Source organism: Simochromis diagramma, unplaced genomic scaffold (genome assembly GCF_900408965.1).
Source record: "Simochromis diagramma unplaced genomic scaffold, fSimDia1.1 OVJJ01000344.1, whole genome shotgun sequence".
Lineage (NCBI taxonomy): Eukaryota > Metazoa > Chordata > Actinopteri > Cichliformes > Cichlidae > Simochromis > Simochromis diagramma.
In genome coordinates this window covers 7314678-7331746 of record NW_024387375.1, presented here as the reverse complement: position 1 = coordinate 7331746, position 17069 = coordinate 7314678, and the positions used below count along the sequence as shown (strand labels likewise).

The following is a 17069-nucleotide window of genomic DNA, read 5'->3' as shown; positions in this document are numbered from 1 at the left end:
ATGGCATGGCCAGCTGGTAAATATTCATCAGCTATGAATCAGACCACTGCTGCACCAGTGCAGCACTGCTGTGTTGATGTGTCAGTGTGAGTGGGTTGGTGTCCATGTGTGTGCACACGAATGCTCTTCACGCCGCATCACCTTCCATCCCCAAAGACCGCCTGTATTGTGCATTGTGTGACCAAGTGGTGCTGTTCATTTCACATCAGCTATCAGGATAGATCCTCCTCCTCTCTCGGAGTGACAGCAGGGTAATGGCTCTGGCTTTCTTCCAGTGGCCAGTGAGAGATGAGAAGACGCAACATGAGGGATGGCAGAAAAAAAAGGAGAGAGTGTGTAATAAGGGATAAAGCAGTGAAGAACAGTTAAGCGACGTGAACGTGGAGCAGCCGCCCATTTTAGTGCCAAAGCCAGAGGAGTCCAAGCTCTGACTCTACATGAGAGTTTTGAAAGTAATCATACAGTAATACTGATGTCGCCTGGGTCTGAATTACACATGCTACAGCGGATATGTCTCCTTATAGAGTTAGCTCCTGTGGAGTGTGAGGAGGGACGCCCAGGGTTACGTGCTCTGCTTGGACAATTTCGTCGCTTGTAGCAAACCATTACTGAAGCGCACAGAAGAGCTGTACTGCACTCAGCTAAGGAGAACGGGCAGTTAAGTGTTTCGCTTAACTGGCAGGAGAAATGAGCAATGAAGACAGGTGGGGGGATTTAAGTGACTCTAATAGTTTGAGGAAGAGCTCCAATCACTGTTCGGGGGGCACCTGGCGAGTACACAAGCACAAAACTCTCACAACTGTCCTTGTGTATAAGTCAGATCAAATACAGATCTCTGTTATAAGTGCTGCTCAGCTTTTGCTGCCCCTTTCAAGAGTAATCAGATTACCTCAATGAGCCCAAACATTATGATCACACCTGCCTGATATCCTGCTGCTGGTTATTTGCGTGCAGCCCAGCAGCTCAAGGCACGCGGTTTATCTGGCCCTGTTGACTTGGCCTCTGTTCTTTGCTTGGGTTTAGCACGCTTACTGTGAGAACTGACTGTTCACCTACTGTCTAGTAGTTTTATCTTTGGCATACATCACAGAGATGACAGACGTGATTCACTCCATCTTTGTGCGTGGTCAAAAGCTCACAGCTCATCTGTGTATGACTCAAGTAGGTGCATCTTTGACCCCAGAAAAAAAGAAAGTCAGTTTGAATTTAGTAAGATTCACCTACAGGTTAACATGCAGATGCATCAGTACTGACTCTATCATCCATATTTTCCCCTCCCTGTGGAGAGAGGATATTTCTTTGTAGTCAGAAAACAATGCAATAGGCAGTTGCACTCTCTGACCGTCAAGTCAAGTCCTCCATAAACAGAGACACTGAAAAGAATCATTCCATATCAGATAAATGCGCTGTCTCTGCTTATTTAAGGGAAGAGTGACGTGAAGCGTATCGTTTCAAATACCTGGATCCAGCCATTTTCTTCCACTTATCCAATTCGGGGTCGAGGGGGTGCTGGAGTCTATCCCAGCTGCCAGAGAGCGAGAGGCGGGCTCCAGCCTGGACAGGTCTCCAGTCTGTCACAGGGCTAACACAGAGAACACCTATGGAAAATTTAGAATCCCCAGTTAACCTAACCCCACTAACTCCACATCTTTGAACTGTGGGAGGAAGCCAGTGTACTGAGGCAGAACACACACACAGACATGTGGGAAAACATGCAAACTCCACACAGGATTTGAAACCAGGACTTTAATGCTGTGAGGCAACCAGTGCTAACCACGTGCCACTCCACTGTACTGCACATTTCTTATAATTTAAAATACATTCAATGTCAGAGTTCTTTTTAGAGGTGAAAGCACCTTTTATTCAATTTTCAAGGTGAAAATGTTAATGCCGAAGCTTCTCTGTGGGCCGCAACTTAATAATCCATTCCTCACTTCTTCCCCTCTGTCAAATAGTGCCCTTGTGAACTAGTTTGGCCAGATTAGCAGGGCTCTTGACTGGAGTCATTCTCTTGCCGAACCCCTGGGTGAACTTCTGCTCCAGTAGGTCCTGAGAGACAGCTCACCTCCGGGCCTTTACCAAGGATTATTAGCGTCCACTGAATTCGTGCCCTTTTCAGAAGCCAGCAGGATGCTGTCAGATGAGTTAACGCTGACGGTAGGAGACCCTCTTGGATGTTCCAAATGACTGGTTTAGGGGGCCTCGAGACCGTGGAGAGAATCACAACAAACGACCAAACAAAAGAGTCATTTTCAATTCCAGTCAGGTTTTGTCTGCGCTCACGTAGATTTTTTACTTATTTATCTTTTTCCTTGAAGTCCTTCCTGATGGTGGCATTAGTATGGGAGCATTATTGATTAGCACTCTGCGGGAGCATGTCTGCTAGATTAAATCACCTGACCCCAGCTTGGACTCACAGCATCCACGCCAGTTGTGCATTGCCGCTGCTTATCTACAGCAAAGATGCAGCTGGAGTTGTGAAAACTCAGTGAGGTTAGGTCAGGCCTCCGAGTCACACTGAAACTGAAAGGAAGCAAGGGCCCGGATTTGTCTTAAAAGTGCACTTTGACGATGAAGCTTGTGTAACTTTTAAATGTTTTAAAAGCCCCAAACATTAAGAAATCAGTATTCACAGCACCCCAACATACTCTCCTGCAATAGCATCACAGTGAGAGATAATAGGAAATAAGCAGGATTAGACTGGGGTCAGATGAAGTGCCCCAGGTCCACATTTTTAAACTCTCTCTATCTCAGTTTCTCAGTTAATTTCACCTTAGAAATTAGCTTCTGGCTTCTTGAAAAGCTTCACCGCTACCTGGAAAATATGCTCGCTTACATTTTACATGACCTTTTTTTTTCTTTTTCTTTTTTAATCCACTGTTTACAAATACTGCCGATGTAAAACAAACCTGTTCTGCTTCAAAGCTCATGCAAAATTCATGCTCATGCCTAAAACATAAAGAGAGCCAGTGGTGGGGTAGAAGCAACTCGTAAGAGGACAGCATGTTGTAATTATGGATGTGGGCTTTAAAGAGCGCTGCCAGTGCGCCTGCTTGTACTGTACATGCTCACCAGGAACGATCGCACAAAGGAAGCAATGTAGGCTTCATGCGAGAAGGAAAGACTCGTGATTCCTAGATGACTCACGCTCAATGATTCATGATGACTAGAATTGAACTCTGCAAAATTAAAAGAAAAAAAAAGGGGGGGGGGGGCACCACACACTGCTTTGAGTACAGGCAGACAGATTTTTTTTTAAATAAAATGTGAGCACACCAGCAGCTTAAAGGTGCTATAAATATACAGATCCGCTAAGACAGATCCATTGATTTACATAGTTTATTTGAAATAAATAATGTGACATTTTTCAAGCAATAAGATGATCTGCTGTCAAATACCTGTTTACCATACAGATCTGGATTTGGCATCAATCGTCATCCATCCATGTCTTGGGAAGAAATACCACATTCTCCCTTTAATTCTAGTTTTCTGGGCTCTGTTTTGAATTACTCTCCTCCCTGTGTGTCTTGATTATAGAAGCAACGAATTAAGGATAATGAATAACTAATCATTTTCTCCTTTTAGCCAAATCAAGCATCCGTGTGAGCATGGCAGCCTCCATTCATTGCTGTCACATAGTGTAAGAGAGGGTTCGTCTCACGCCCAGAGGACACAGAGCAGCTGACTCCAGCCATATGTCCGTTAGCCCCACTTAAACTTTTTCCACATCTCACTTTTGTTTCCATGTCTGAGAAAAAGCCTGCCGCCTGACTGAGCCGGCCAGCCAGATGGGGCAGCTGTGCACCTCGTCAGCTCTGGTTATCAAAATCAGCAGAAGCGTGGCTGCCGACAGCGCCATCGATTTCTGCCGCGGCCCTGAGGTTCTTTAAGCCCGGGTGTGGTCCCAGGTCACAACTCAACAGCTCAGCGCCCATGTGCTCCACTCTCTCCGGTTTCTCTTTCACAGCAGACTGAACCAGGGAGCCCAGTGCCAGCTGGCCCTGCCTAGAGCTTTTTACCCAGATACTCCATCAAACCGCGGTGTCGTAATTAGACAGGGTTAACACTGAGCCAAGCCACGCCGAGCCACAGGTGCCTATTCATTACTGGACAGGTTGATTAAAAAGCATCCCGCAGCAGCAGCAGTCGCTGAATGGGTTCAGGCATCCTCTTCGTTGTTTGGTATGCATGGATCTTTGCTCTCTCAGGTTTTTTTTAAAGCATATTGCTTTCATTTAAAGGAGTCAGTTCATTCATCTCTTTGCATTGGCTTAACTCACCCTCTCCACGGCTTGCCTGGCTCATTGTTGTGCTTGGGACACAGATTACTCCAGAGAGGCTATGGATTAACCGGACTGCGGATGGCACATTGATCTTCAGCCCCAATCCATCCGATATTGGCTTCTGCTCGATGAAAGGAGAGAAGAGCAGCATGAAAATCAATCTTATAAGGTCACGGGCATCGTTTGTGGAAACAGCTTATTATTGAGGTGACTTCTGTGGGATGAAAAAGGAAAAAGAAAGAATTGTCTTTGATTGACTTAAATAATTTCCAAAAACATCTTGTTCGGATTTGAATAAATGGGGAGGGCATCCAAAAATGCAAATATTAAAAAAAAAAAAAAAAAAGTTGTTAAAACCCGGTGGAGGTGGTGAGGAAAAAACAACCTAATTATTCTGGTTTGACAAGCAGGTGCAGACACCATCCCTCTCCCCCCCTGGAAAGTGGAGAGAGAGTGGCCGTAGCCATAAATCACAATCTGAATAGCTGATTTTTTTTAAATTCCACTATAACTTTTTCTAAGCTGTTCACTTTCTTTTCTTCTTTATTTATTTATTTCCTCCACGGTTTGAAATATAATAGCCTTTGATGAACACCACAAAACTAGTCAGTGATATATTGCACAGAAAAGGAAAAAGAAAAAAAATAACCCCACTGTGCCTCTGCTAGAAGAGCTACACAGAAGTAATGGAGGACTATGACTAATTATTTTGTTGACTGATCTTAAGTTTGACCTCACACAATCTTCACACTGGTGACTGACTTTATATTGATAGGAACAGCGGCTGACGCTGAGGCTCGTGTGCGTCATGCTGCCAATGAATACTGATGAAGGGATTAAACGAGGAGCAGCATTATGTTTTTACGTTTGAAACTTTTATTGGGTGGTGCTGCTGAATGCCACCAGCTGTAGCAACGAGTTAAGCACCAACTAACCAGCCCAATTCCATACAATGATAAAAGATGAGCACAGGCTGCTGACAGACTACCTGAGGTGTCAGACCGTTCTCACTCCCGAGGCGTAACATCCTGACGTTTTGTCACGTCCCGCGGCGTTCCTGTGGAACGCGAAAGGTGACCTTCTGATGGTACGCGCCGGTGCTCTGGGAATCCATCCTACCTGAAAAAAACATCCTACCCAGAACACCAAGTTATGGATGAAATCCAGTGGAATGACGCTCCCGCGGTAATAGACGTTCCAGCCCTGTATTCCAGCCCTAAACCTAACCTTATCCCTAAGCCTAACCATAACCTTATTCCTAACATTAACCAGCACTTTAATGACGTTAAATAGTGTTTTCCCAAGCGATTGTAAGAAAAAGAGCAGACATGTGTAGATTGAGCCCAAACGGTTCTCATATTTCCCCATGTTTCCGATGTCGTCATTTAGGAACGTGTTGGGTGGCCGAAAACGTAATATGTTGACGATTTGTCACCTAAAATGTTATGCTTTGGGAGTGAGGACGTGTTGGAGGTGTAAATACTGATGCGAGTGTATCCCCACTGGAAACATTACCGAGATACATGAGGAAATCTTTGGGAAGGATATTGATTATCTTCTCACACTATACCGCCTATCAAGGTTGCGTTGGGATGTATTAGATGTATCAGCTACCTCTTGGAGTTTACTGTGGCAGCTGAAAACTGGACCAAAAAATACAAATCTGACTCATTTTAACAAGCGCCAAACTCTGATAGTTACACAACTGAGTCATCTTCAAAATGCAAGTCTTGCAGGCGTTCCTGATTTACAGTCGGTAGCGTTTGCCAAAAGTGCCTCAAGGAAGGACAATATGCACGATGCTCTGAGTACCGGCTATAATAGGAAGATCACCATGATCATTCAGCGGCCATGCTGACACCATCCTCCCTATTCTGGTATTCTAAACAGTACCCGGAAGTAGATTGCTTGGTCGAGTTAACCTCCTGAACTATCTACAACACATGGTGAAAACCTGAAATTAAGATAGAGAAGACTAGACGTGAATCATGATCATTACTGATCACTGATGACAGATTTAGATATATTTTCATAAACCATTCATTTGCCACATCAATAAACAGCACGGCAGGGCAAAATATTGCATTTTACACACAGTACTGGTACAGTATCTAGAAAATGTGGGAAAATCATCAGTCAGTCACCTGTGACCTCGCCTCTTCACCTCTGTCTGAGCTACAACATGGCAGAGCTGCCTCTGTCACCTGATGAATAACAGTGAGACATTCCACATACATGCAGTCACACATGTGCTTCAAATACAGTCATGAACCAACAAGTCATCATCCAACTTCACCTGTGATCTTGTGTCACCATTACTCTCTGAGCTTTGTGTTGGTTCTTCTGTCACCTGACAAATAGGACATACATGACAATAAGAATAAAATGTGTAGCTGCTTCAGTGTTTCTGTCCCTTTGTGCAGATCTTGACTCATCAGTAATGTTTGTACGGTTGAGTGCATTTTTAAAACAATTTGTGCAAACTGCACTACAAGGTGGATATTTGCAAAATCATGACTACCTCATGATATATTGTCTCAAAAATTAACCCTATGAATATGTCAGTACCATTAGGATTAAATTATTGTTTCACCAACATTTTAATGTTAGACATATAATTCTAACAGCCTCTGTAAACTAATATCCTGGCTTGCTCAAAGCTGCCGTTTTCTCTGACAGTTTCAATCAAAATTAGAAATGCTGCTCTGAGACTGAGAGAACTAATAGTGCTGCATGTTGTGCTGTTAGTTTCCAAAACACGTTATTCGTGGTTACTGTGACAAAGTGGCTAGAACGGAATTCATGGTAACTATTGCCAATAGCAGTGAACCTCTCATTCTGGAAGTGTTCAGAAATGGTTTGAAGGAATTCAAGGTGTTGACTTGGCCTTGAACTTACCCGATCCCATCAGTCATCTGTGGGATGTGCTGAAACGTCTATCCCTCCATTTTCTTCTGCATACCCGTGCCCGCGTTGAGGGGGCTGCTGCCTAAGCAGAAAGGTCCTACCTTTCCCCAGCCACCTCCTCCAGTTTATCCAGAGGAACACAGAGATGATCTCTCCAGCGTGTCCTGCACCTCAACTCCACCTCACCATGCTGGAACAGCAAGTCAGTTTCTTTAAAGCCTCTCAGCTTTCAGGTCATTACTGGGATGTCTTAAGAGGCTTTAAAGAGACTCCTCAGCAGGTCAGAGCTGTTTCTTTGAGGGGGAACTACACAAAATTAGGCAGTTGGTTTTAAACATTATTTAGTTAGCTAACTGTGGCTCAGGAGGTGCAGCAGGTCATGTCCTAATTGGAGGTTTGCTGGTTCAGTCACCGGCTGCCTCAGTGTGCATAACAAAGCATCCTTTGGTACACTGAACCCTGAGTTGCTCCTGATGTGTAAGTATTAGATAGAAAGCACTTTGTCGCAGAAAAATGCCTGGGTGAATGAGAGATGTTGCATAAAATGCCTTCAGTGCTCGTGTAGAGTAGAAAAGTCAATGCATAGACGTTCACACAGAACCTTGATTTTAGGAGCTGTTCAGAATGCGATGTTTGCAGTGCTGTGTTTCTTATTTTTGTGGAAGTGTGGATAAAAAAAGCCCAGATTCTAAAGAAATAACCCCTCCTGTTTGTTCCTGTCACAGCCGAGTTATTTAGTCAACCATCCTTATCTTAGAATTAAGCCCCGTGGCAACAACCATAATGATGCGCTCCACTATAATCATGAGCTCGAGCTCTTTGTGTTACACAGCATCAGGTAAACACATCAATCCTCAACTTGATTTTCAACATTGAGCATGTATGCAAAATTTATGCAAATCAGCATCCGAAACCATGTGGGTAAGTGTGCTCTGTTATGTTTTTATACTATATTTAAAAGATGACACAACTCAAAATGCCTAGTGGGTGAAAAAAAAAGAGAACAATGACAGTGCAGGACCTCTGCTTTTGGATGGGACATATTTTGGATTCATTTCCCCCGCCCGTCTCCTCGTGACACTGTTGCGTAGCTGAAGGTGCTGAGGAGAAAGGGGTCGTCTTATCAGAGCTTGACCTGAATTGCCCTCTTGGAAGGCTCCGCTGTGACTGACACCTCTCTCCTCTTTGTCTTCGCCACTCCAATTAGCTCGATGACAGGTGCATGTGGAGAAACGAGACAATCAATTACCATCCCCTCTCGTCTGCCTCTGTCCTCTCCTCATCTTCCCTGTGTCTTTATCACACTCTGCCCTCGCCACTTCCTTTCTATTACTCTTAATTTATTGGCTTTTCTCCCTCTTTTTCTTTCACCATTTATACCTCATGTGGATTCACATTGTCTCCTCATAAGATATCCTCTCCTCTCTCTCATTGCAGCAAGCCAACAGTTGGGCTGACGGAGAGAAAGAAAGAGGGAGCATGTCATTCGGGCTGCGATGCTTCATCCTGCTTTCCACTCAGACACACTTTGCAAAAATCACTGCCAGACACAAGACAGGTAGCAGTAAACCAGAACAAAGTCACAATAAATGCTACACAGTCCTCTGTGGGATTCTCTTGACTGTGGCTTTGTCTCATTATGGAGGCCGGCAAGATGCATTTCTTGGGTCATTTATTTGTTAGACTCTGGAGTCAAATGTATGTGGAAAATCAACGGGCACCCTAGGTTATTTAAAACACTGATGTCACTGCAGGTTTTAGGGTGGGTCTTCTCCACATGAAGTTTAATGGTGGAAGTTTGCCACCTGCTGGTAATGAACACCTTTTCTGGCGTCTTTGATCAAAACTTCTCTCGTGGTTTCCTTTACGACAGCTCACGCACTCTGACATTTAGTGCTGCCGAATGTCTAGGAAAATATATTCTGTTTAAGGTCAAACGTATAGTTGACTATGAAGGTAACATTAAAGTGGTCCACACTGCCTGCGCCGTCCACATTTTCAATCCAGTTTTCAATTGTGAAGTTGCTTCGGGGGGGAAAGAGATCTGTAATATTTCATGTGTCATTCAGTTTTCAGTTACTCGCATACAGGATGTCATCTGTTGAGTGGTTGGAAAGTTCAAGCCTTGAATTCATTCACAGTGCAGTGAGTTCCTGCAAGTGTCCGACTGTCACTTACACAGATTAAAGTGCAGTTTAGTTATTTTAATATTAAATTGATTTACCTGAACTGTATCTGAAAGCAAGCGACTCCAGAGACTACAACTATAGCTCATAATTAACTCCTCAAAATGTGTTGGAGCTAAAAGAAAACAATTCTGAAACTAAGTTTAAGGCTTCGCTATAACATGGCAGAAGGGAGCAAAATCAGACTGTTGGAGCATTCTTACAACTGTTACCAAATTAGACACACTTTAACTATATTATACACACGATGTATCTTAATGCAAACAACACAGTAACAGAACAGCTGGTTCAGTTTTGTTCAAAACCTAAACTACAAAAGTAAAAAAGTAGTGAAAATTAGAATGAGCCTCCAGACTATCTAAAGTAGCACAAACAGAAAATTATGCACTTCCATTTATTTATTCTCCACCACATCACTTAATAAAACACATTTATTCATATCAGCTAACTCATAAATTCATTTGCCATTTAGCTTGGGTAGTAATTGTTTGCTTTCTGAAATAAATGAAAAACTAGCACTACTCAATCCTGAAATTCTATTAGGAAACTTTGAGGCGTCTACAACTTGAATGCTGCATTAGGACCATATTAGGTAGAATAATTAACCAATTAAAATGGCACTACTGAAAAAAAAATTGAATAACATTTAAAATGTTAAAACCATAAAGTGAAAAATAACTTTTTCGGTCAAGAAACCAGAACTCTGAATAAACCTGATCACAGAGCAAATCCTCCAGTTCTTCTTTTCCCCCTTAAATATTTGTCAAATTCACTTTGAGAATTTTCCTTTTAACAAATTTCCTTAGTGTATTGGGTTACACATTTGCTGAATATCCCTAGATATCAAACAGGCGGAGCTACCCTGTGTCAATAAAGGAGCAGCTTAAACTAGCTTTAATAACAAAATACATTTAGATTTTTTTCTCTATCAAAAAGACTTTTAATACTGAATACTTGTACTACCACTAAGTCCTACTGCTGCTTTGCATATACTGGATATCTACATAGAGGTAACTTTCACTGTTTCTCTCCCTATATCCTGCTTTAAAGTGGTAAAAAGTTGCTTACTGTAGGTCTTAAGGTGTAACCTTCTAGGGAATTATGTTACCGTAAATGAATGAATGAATTTGCACCCATCATTGCAAAATTTTTATATTAGGACAGCATAAATTAGCAGAACCATGAAGAATTTGTGCACAATAATGTCACACAAAGATGCCTGGAGTGAATTTATCGGCATAGACATCTGAAAAATTTCCACTCCATATGTGTAAAGACAGGAGGAGGGATATTGTGAACAGAAGGCACAGTCTTCTCAGCAGGACCTAAAATTCAACCAGACAGATTTAAAAAAAAAGAAAAAAGAAAAATAGGTTTACAGTCACAATGTGTTTATTATTTAATGTTTAGACACAAGTCAAGCAACTGATCATTTCTTTGTCACTCTGACCTCCAAATATAATAATTTCCCAATCATTCAGCAATTTCTGAAAACATCACCAGACTAGATGTCTTCTTTTGTTAGACTGGAAAAAAAAACAAACAGAAAACATCAGCACACCGGTTTCTTTTTTGAATGTGTCATGGCACCATTTATTTTGTAAAGTTATGCATAAACCTTCCAACTTGATCATTGTACAGAATATGTTGAACTTCATGACATTATTAGAATATCAGGCAGTCAGATCAGCATTGCCAATAGTAGCAGAAAGAAAGCAGCATTTGCCAGGAGCTGACACTGAACGAGCACGACCGCTCCTTGGAGAAGAGGGGAACAGGGCGAGACACCCAGAGGCAGATGAGGAAGCATGACATAAAGTGTTGGAAGGGATAAATAAGCATCAAAGCCACTAGGCTGTGAGGAAAAGAGGGAAAACACTCAAACATGGTCACGGGGAAAAAGAAGAGGGAGAATCACACGCAAAAGGAGAAGAGGAGCAGACGAGAGGCAAAACACCCCTCAGAGCGAAGAGGACGAAGGAGTCAGCACAGAAATGCAACAGGACCAGATCAGAGCCGGCAGACTCTTCATTCTAGTTAACACCACGCCTAAAATTTATCTGAAATTCAAGACTCGAAACACAGGTCATTTTAACACAATGGGATCCATCAGCAGTGCAACTCTGGCCTCTTCAGTCCGAATACAGTCCTGCAATTCAGCAAGGTGTGCTAGGGTGCTTTTATGCTAGCGAGCACTCGGCTCTCCCACTAACCCCCGTGTGACTGAAGCAGGAGAAGCAGCCAAAAACTGTAACACCATGGCCTAAAGCATGCAAGCAATATGGGAAACACTTTAAAAAATGAAAAGAGAGAAAATAAATACATCTTGGGATAAAAAAAAAAAAAAAAAAATCTTAATACATTATCTTAAAATTTTCCTTTTCTTGTTTTGTGTTTCATATATATATATATTCTCAACACACTTCTTTGTACATTTTGGTATAAGTTCTCTTTCTTGCAGGGATTCAAGGGATATGGGTGTTAAATGGTAAAAGGGGAGGGGGGTGAGGTTCTGGCGCAATCCCACATCCCTGATTGCCTTGTGCTGAGGAGGAAGAAGAGGCGGAGGAGGAAGAGGATGGGGGGGCTCGGCATCGAAAAGATGACTCCTCCCTTCAAACGTTTGCTCACACTTAAGTCTCTCATTCTCTGTGGCAACTGATGGAAAAAACAAAACGGAAAAAACAACAACAACAAAAAAAAAAAAAACAGGGCTCAGCAGTGAGAGGACAAGCTTATAAGACGTCCAGAAAGTCCAGGACATGAGAAGTAGGAACAGACTACAAGTCGGTACTTCCTCTTTGGGACCACAGCCAAAAGCTGCTGCACAGACTTCCACTATCTCTTATCTGAGGGAGAGAGAGCAAGATCTGGGATCAGAAAAGGAACAGATACAGGAAGTGATTCATAAATTAAGAACCAGTTATTCATTCGTCAGCGCTGAGCATGAAGTGAGATACCTTTATTTCCATCCGTGTCTGCTGCTGATCTCTCTGGCCTTTGCTGTATTAGACTGTTGTACTTGGCCTCAACCTCCTGTGGGAGAAAAATAATTTACTGCCAGATTACACAATAAAAATGACTACTGTGTATGTGCATGATACCAGTTATTGTGTGTGTGTGTGTGTGTTTCAGAACTGTAAAGGATTAAGTGTCGGTTACCTTCAGATAATTGAGGTTGGCCTGAAGATTTCGAAGGTGAGAGAGGACCTGTCTGCTGAAAGAGGAGAGGCTGCCGGCCTGTGACGTTGAAGAAAATCTCAAATTGATGCCCGAGTCAGCAGCGCAGCCTTGGGAAGTGCTCAGCTGCTTCCCTGTGGTTGTTGCCAAGATGTCATCGTCTGTGCTGCTCTCCCCTGGGCCACCGTAACCCTCCAGGACTAAATACGCAGCTGAAAGAATCAAAGGAAAACAGGAAGGATCAGGACGAGGCGAACATTTATGTTTAATGTCAGTTTATTCTATTTAAACCATGAGTTGTTCTGACTGCCCAGACCTACCATAGTCATCAGTCGAGTCAAAGAAGCCGGTGTCTCCTGAACCCAGGTCCTGAGCCAGGTCGTCTGTCTGGGAGCCGGTCTTCTCTGAGCCGTTGTGGACCGTCACTCGTGCACGGCTGTCTATGGGGGTGCGCAGAGAGGTGGTCCTGAGGAGGCGAGCCCCCGTGGAGCGTTTAGTTTGCTCTGCAGCTTCCTGGGACATCAGCTGGGTCACTAACACCTGCTTTAATGCTGCCACTGAGCAAAAAAAAAGAAAAAGAAAAGAAAAAAGTGATAGATTTACAGAGTACAGCTGGATCGCATTTCATGTGCATCAATCCATCGGTTCTGTGCCCCTTACGTGTTTTCAGTGCTTCGTCTGCCCTCGAGGGGAACATGTTAAACGAGGCTCCTCTGCAATCCTCGGCCACTGGATAAGAAAGTTCTGGGTCCACAAAGCCTTCTTCTTCCTCCTCCTCCTCAGTCTTCACTCCCTCTAACGGATTACTGCCAGGTAGCGAAGTCTGCAGTGCGCTTCTACAGACTGGACTGCTTTCCTTATCTATGAAGGTATAATTAAGAGTTATCACAGGGGTTTAATTACAGAAGTATAGCGACACATATTTAAGTAGGACGAAGAAATGGATCGAGGAAATGAGTTGCTCCAGTTACCTGTGGACTGGGTGCTGCCAGTGGATGTGCGGTCCGTGTCTCTACTCAACCTGGAAACTCCCGTTGTAATGATCTCCACGCCATCTCTCTCCCCACTGGCACACGAGCAGAATCATGTGTTAATAACGAGCATAAACCCTGACCCACTAGATGTGCTCAAATTAGTAAGTAACGTACACGGTCTGAGGTAATGGTATGAAGCTGTGAGGCTTAACTTTCATGGCTTCAGCTCTCTGCGTGATTAGACGCTGCCACCTTGTGCAGGGAAATGAAACAGTCATCAGCTCGTATAACAACCGGAACAATGAGATTTAAATGAATCAATCAAAGGGGATTTGCTCTCACGTTCTCTGATCTGAGACAGTGGGCGCCATTAGCTCGTAGATTTGGGCTCCGTTTTCCGACATCGAAAGAACAAAGAAGGACTTGTTGTCTGGCAGAAGAGAGGCTTATTAATGAATATTACTCTACCCTCTATGGATGGAGCCTGTATTATTTCATACCTTATTCTAGTAATAAATCCTCAGAGTTTATGTGGTAACTGACCTGTGGCCACTGAGCGCACCAGCACCGTGTTGAGTTTGATGATAGGGCTGAAGATATGTTTGGTATCTGCAGTGCCCGCCAGGTTTTTGCTGTGACACTTCAGTATCAGACGCTCATCTTGTTTCTGTAGGAGAACCAGGATGTCCTCCAGGAGGAGTGTGTAGAGCTCTGAGAGAAAATAGAAAGATGTGGTGTAAGTAGTGGTCACCTTCCAGCTAAACAGCAATAGTGAAACTCGTGTAAATCAGTCAGAACAAACCGATAGTTTTGTCCTTGTTCACTTTCCATGACAGTGGACCCTCGTGCACCATCGTTTTCTTTGTCAGATCCAAGTTCTGAATGTTATGGAACAGGAAATAAAAACAAGAGCTTTAAACTACTGGCTTCTGCTCTGTGCAGTGCTATTTTTCTATCTAGCACATATTTCAAACAGTGAATGTGGGTGTACAACAAGTGAGTATGCTTTAACTGAAGCTAAAAGAGGGCTGGGCAGACAACTCACCTTTAGCTCCAGGATCATTGGGTTGTCTGTCTGCTTTAGAGAAGAGAGGTCCAATCGTCTCTGATAGTCCTCCAACCTCTAGAGGAAGGGAGTGAAATAAACAGATGGGGAAAAAAAAATGGGATAAATAAGTCCTCTTTAAGAGGATACTGCTGCCTGTGGAGCAGAAGCAGTGGAAATAAAATGCAGTTTGAGTAAAAAGGAAGCTGAAAAGGAAGTTGGAAAACAAATCATCCTAATGGCAAAAAACATGGAAAGGAGATTCAATTAAAAAAAACAAAAAACAAAAACACACCTGTTTGTCCTCAGATTCCTTCACAGCCTGGTTGACGTGACTGAGGATCTTTCTGCAGCAGTCTGCTGCCTGCTTAACTTTCTCCTTCTCCTCTGCATTGTCTGAAAGACGACATTAACCAGTAAGGTCTCCTCAGTTCTGCAGAGGACTGTCCGACAAATTGATATTTCGTCCGGCCATTAACACGCCATCATTCCCAAAAAATTATGACAGGGCTTTGGGGGGAGCGGGAGCACACTTCAGTCCCCTAATAGCTGGTTATTCTTTATCGTTAGTGCATTGTCTCGAGTGAGACCCAAAGGCCGCTGCAGACTAAAATGATGGCCCAAACAATGGGCACGACATTCCCCAAAAATGTGCGCTGCTGCCGCAGGACCATTAAAATGATAATCTCTCTATTTGTCTCTGTAACTCATCCGTTCTTTTATGCTGCATTCAGATTATCAAATGCAAATGAGATACCATTATTATTTTTTTGTTTATGCCCATAGTTATGGGTAAATTCATTTACATGCTGTATTAAGTCACCAATAAGAACTAATTGGCACGTGGATTGTGACATGATGAATGTGAGAGAAAAGCTGGATATGATAACTGAACTCTGCTCAAGCAGGTCACATGAGGGCGTGCTGCAGCACTGCAGCCAAACTTAAAGCAAGAATTAATTCTGATCTGACATTTACACACTTTTACTGGTAAGCCAGGCTGCACCGCTACTGTGATGAACTAGATGGCTGATATACAGTGTTGGGTAAGTTACTTTAAATTAGTAACTTAGTTACATTACTAGTTACTTCTATCAAAAGTAACTCAGTTACTTCAAGTTACTCGTTACTTTCAAAGTAACTAGTTACTAGGGAAAGTAACTTTGGTTTTACTCAGAATTCTCAGAATTATGGAGCATTATTATTTAATAAATGCTCATAATTTATTTTTGAGTAATTGCTTCATGTACATCTATGCTGTATGTTAATAAAAGTGCCTGTGTGACATCTGGGACACAGCTTTGACTAAACTCTCTTTTTGTTCTTACCTTATAGCTTTAAAAAAATAAATAAATATTGAGATGTATATCGTATATCGCCATCCAGCTAAAAAATATCGAGATATGAATTTTGGGTCATATCGCCCAGCCCTACTCCGTCATGCTAGCTAGCACGCAGTACGAAAAAGTCAGCATAACGAAAATAAACTCCACCTAAACTTGGTTTATATCTGACCCAGATAGACTGCAGGTCATAACTTCTTACCTGAAGTTCAGTTCACCTGACACCAGCGGCCGCTTCGGGTCTCTCCTCCTGCCTCCCCTTTCCCTCATCCACCTGCTGCCCTCCACCACTTGCTAATGTTACTGAATCTGTGGAAGCTCCGCGATAGGCTCGTTATTCGTTACTTCGTGTGGTGGCTATCTAAATCCCAGTAACGAGTAATGCGTTCCTGATTTTGTCATAATAACTAGTTACCGTGCTCGTTACCACAATAATAACGTAGTTAACTGTAACGCGTTACTTAATAACGCGTTAGTCCCAACACTGCTGATATACAGTGCTCATCAAATGTATTAGAGCACCACCCTAATGTATGTTTATGTTACCGCTGCACTAAATTAACATTATTGGTAATTATGAAAATCATATTTTATGTGTCTGCAATGGTCAAGCCACTGGTACACATATGCCATTTTATGTAAATAATATTTGTATAGCTATAAAATAATTACTGTTGTTACCTATGAATTTTCAAATTCACAGGTTTACAGAAAAAGCAGTAAAAATAGTAAAAGCATATTATTTTTAGATGAAGATACTAAATTACAGTTATTTACCTGCATTTCTGCACAGAAGAATAACTAGTTTTTTTTAGTTGTTGAATCCTTGAATAATTTGAATAATTTTAACCTTGAATAATTTCTGACTCCTCAGAGAAGTCCATATTGGATATAAAAATGTGAATTCAGTTTATTTGCCAAATAAATAAGAATATTATTCTTATACATATAAAAATTAAAAAAAACCAAGATAAAAATATTCTGGAGAGACAGTGAGATCCTATCAGAACTAATTGAGCTGTGTAGAAAGACGGGATGAGTTTGGAAGTGATCCAATCAGAAATAATCCCCTTTTGCAGTAAGGTTAGATGAACGCATTTGATTTGCACCTGAGAAAATGGTTTTCTTTCTGATGTCAACGCTGGGGAGAA

At 42.4% G+C, this 17069-nt stretch overlaps 1 protein-coding gene across 4 annotated transcripts in view; it reads right to left on the bottom strand.

Annotated features, from left to right (window-relative positions):
• Positions 1 to 10940: 10940 nt before the first annotated feature.
• Positions 10941 to 17069, bottom strand: part of arhgef12a (Rho guanine nucleotide exchange factor (GEF) 12a) — a 42067-nt gene continuing 35938 nt past the window's right edge. For all 4 annotated transcript variants that reach the window (XM_040009725.1, XM_040009727.1, XM_040009728.1 and 1 more), the window contains 12 exons: positions 14871 to 14971; positions 14576 to 14653; positions 14333 to 14408; positions 14074 to 14241; positions 13873 to 13960; positions 13705 to 13782; positions 13528 to 13622; positions 13217 to 13417; positions 12877 to 13113; positions 12539 to 12768; positions 12337 to 12412; positions 10941 to 12225 (listed from right to left, as the gene is read on the bottom strand). In XM_040009725.1, coding sequence (XP_039865659.1) covers positions 12215 to 12225; positions 12337 to 12412; positions 12539 to 12768; positions 12877 to 13113; positions 13217 to 13417; positions 13528 to 13622; positions 13705 to 13782; positions 13873 to 13960; positions 14074 to 14241; positions 14333 to 14408; positions 14576 to 14653; positions 14871 to 14971 — 1439 coding nt within the window. In that variant the 3' untranslated portion in view covers positions 10941 to 12214. The remainder of the gene's footprint in view (positions 12226 to 12336; positions 12413 to 12538; positions 12769 to 12876; positions 13114 to 13216; positions 13418 to 13527; positions 13623 to 13704; positions 13783 to 13872; positions 13961 to 14073; positions 14242 to 14332; positions 14409 to 14575; positions 14654 to 14870; positions 14972 to 17069) is intronic.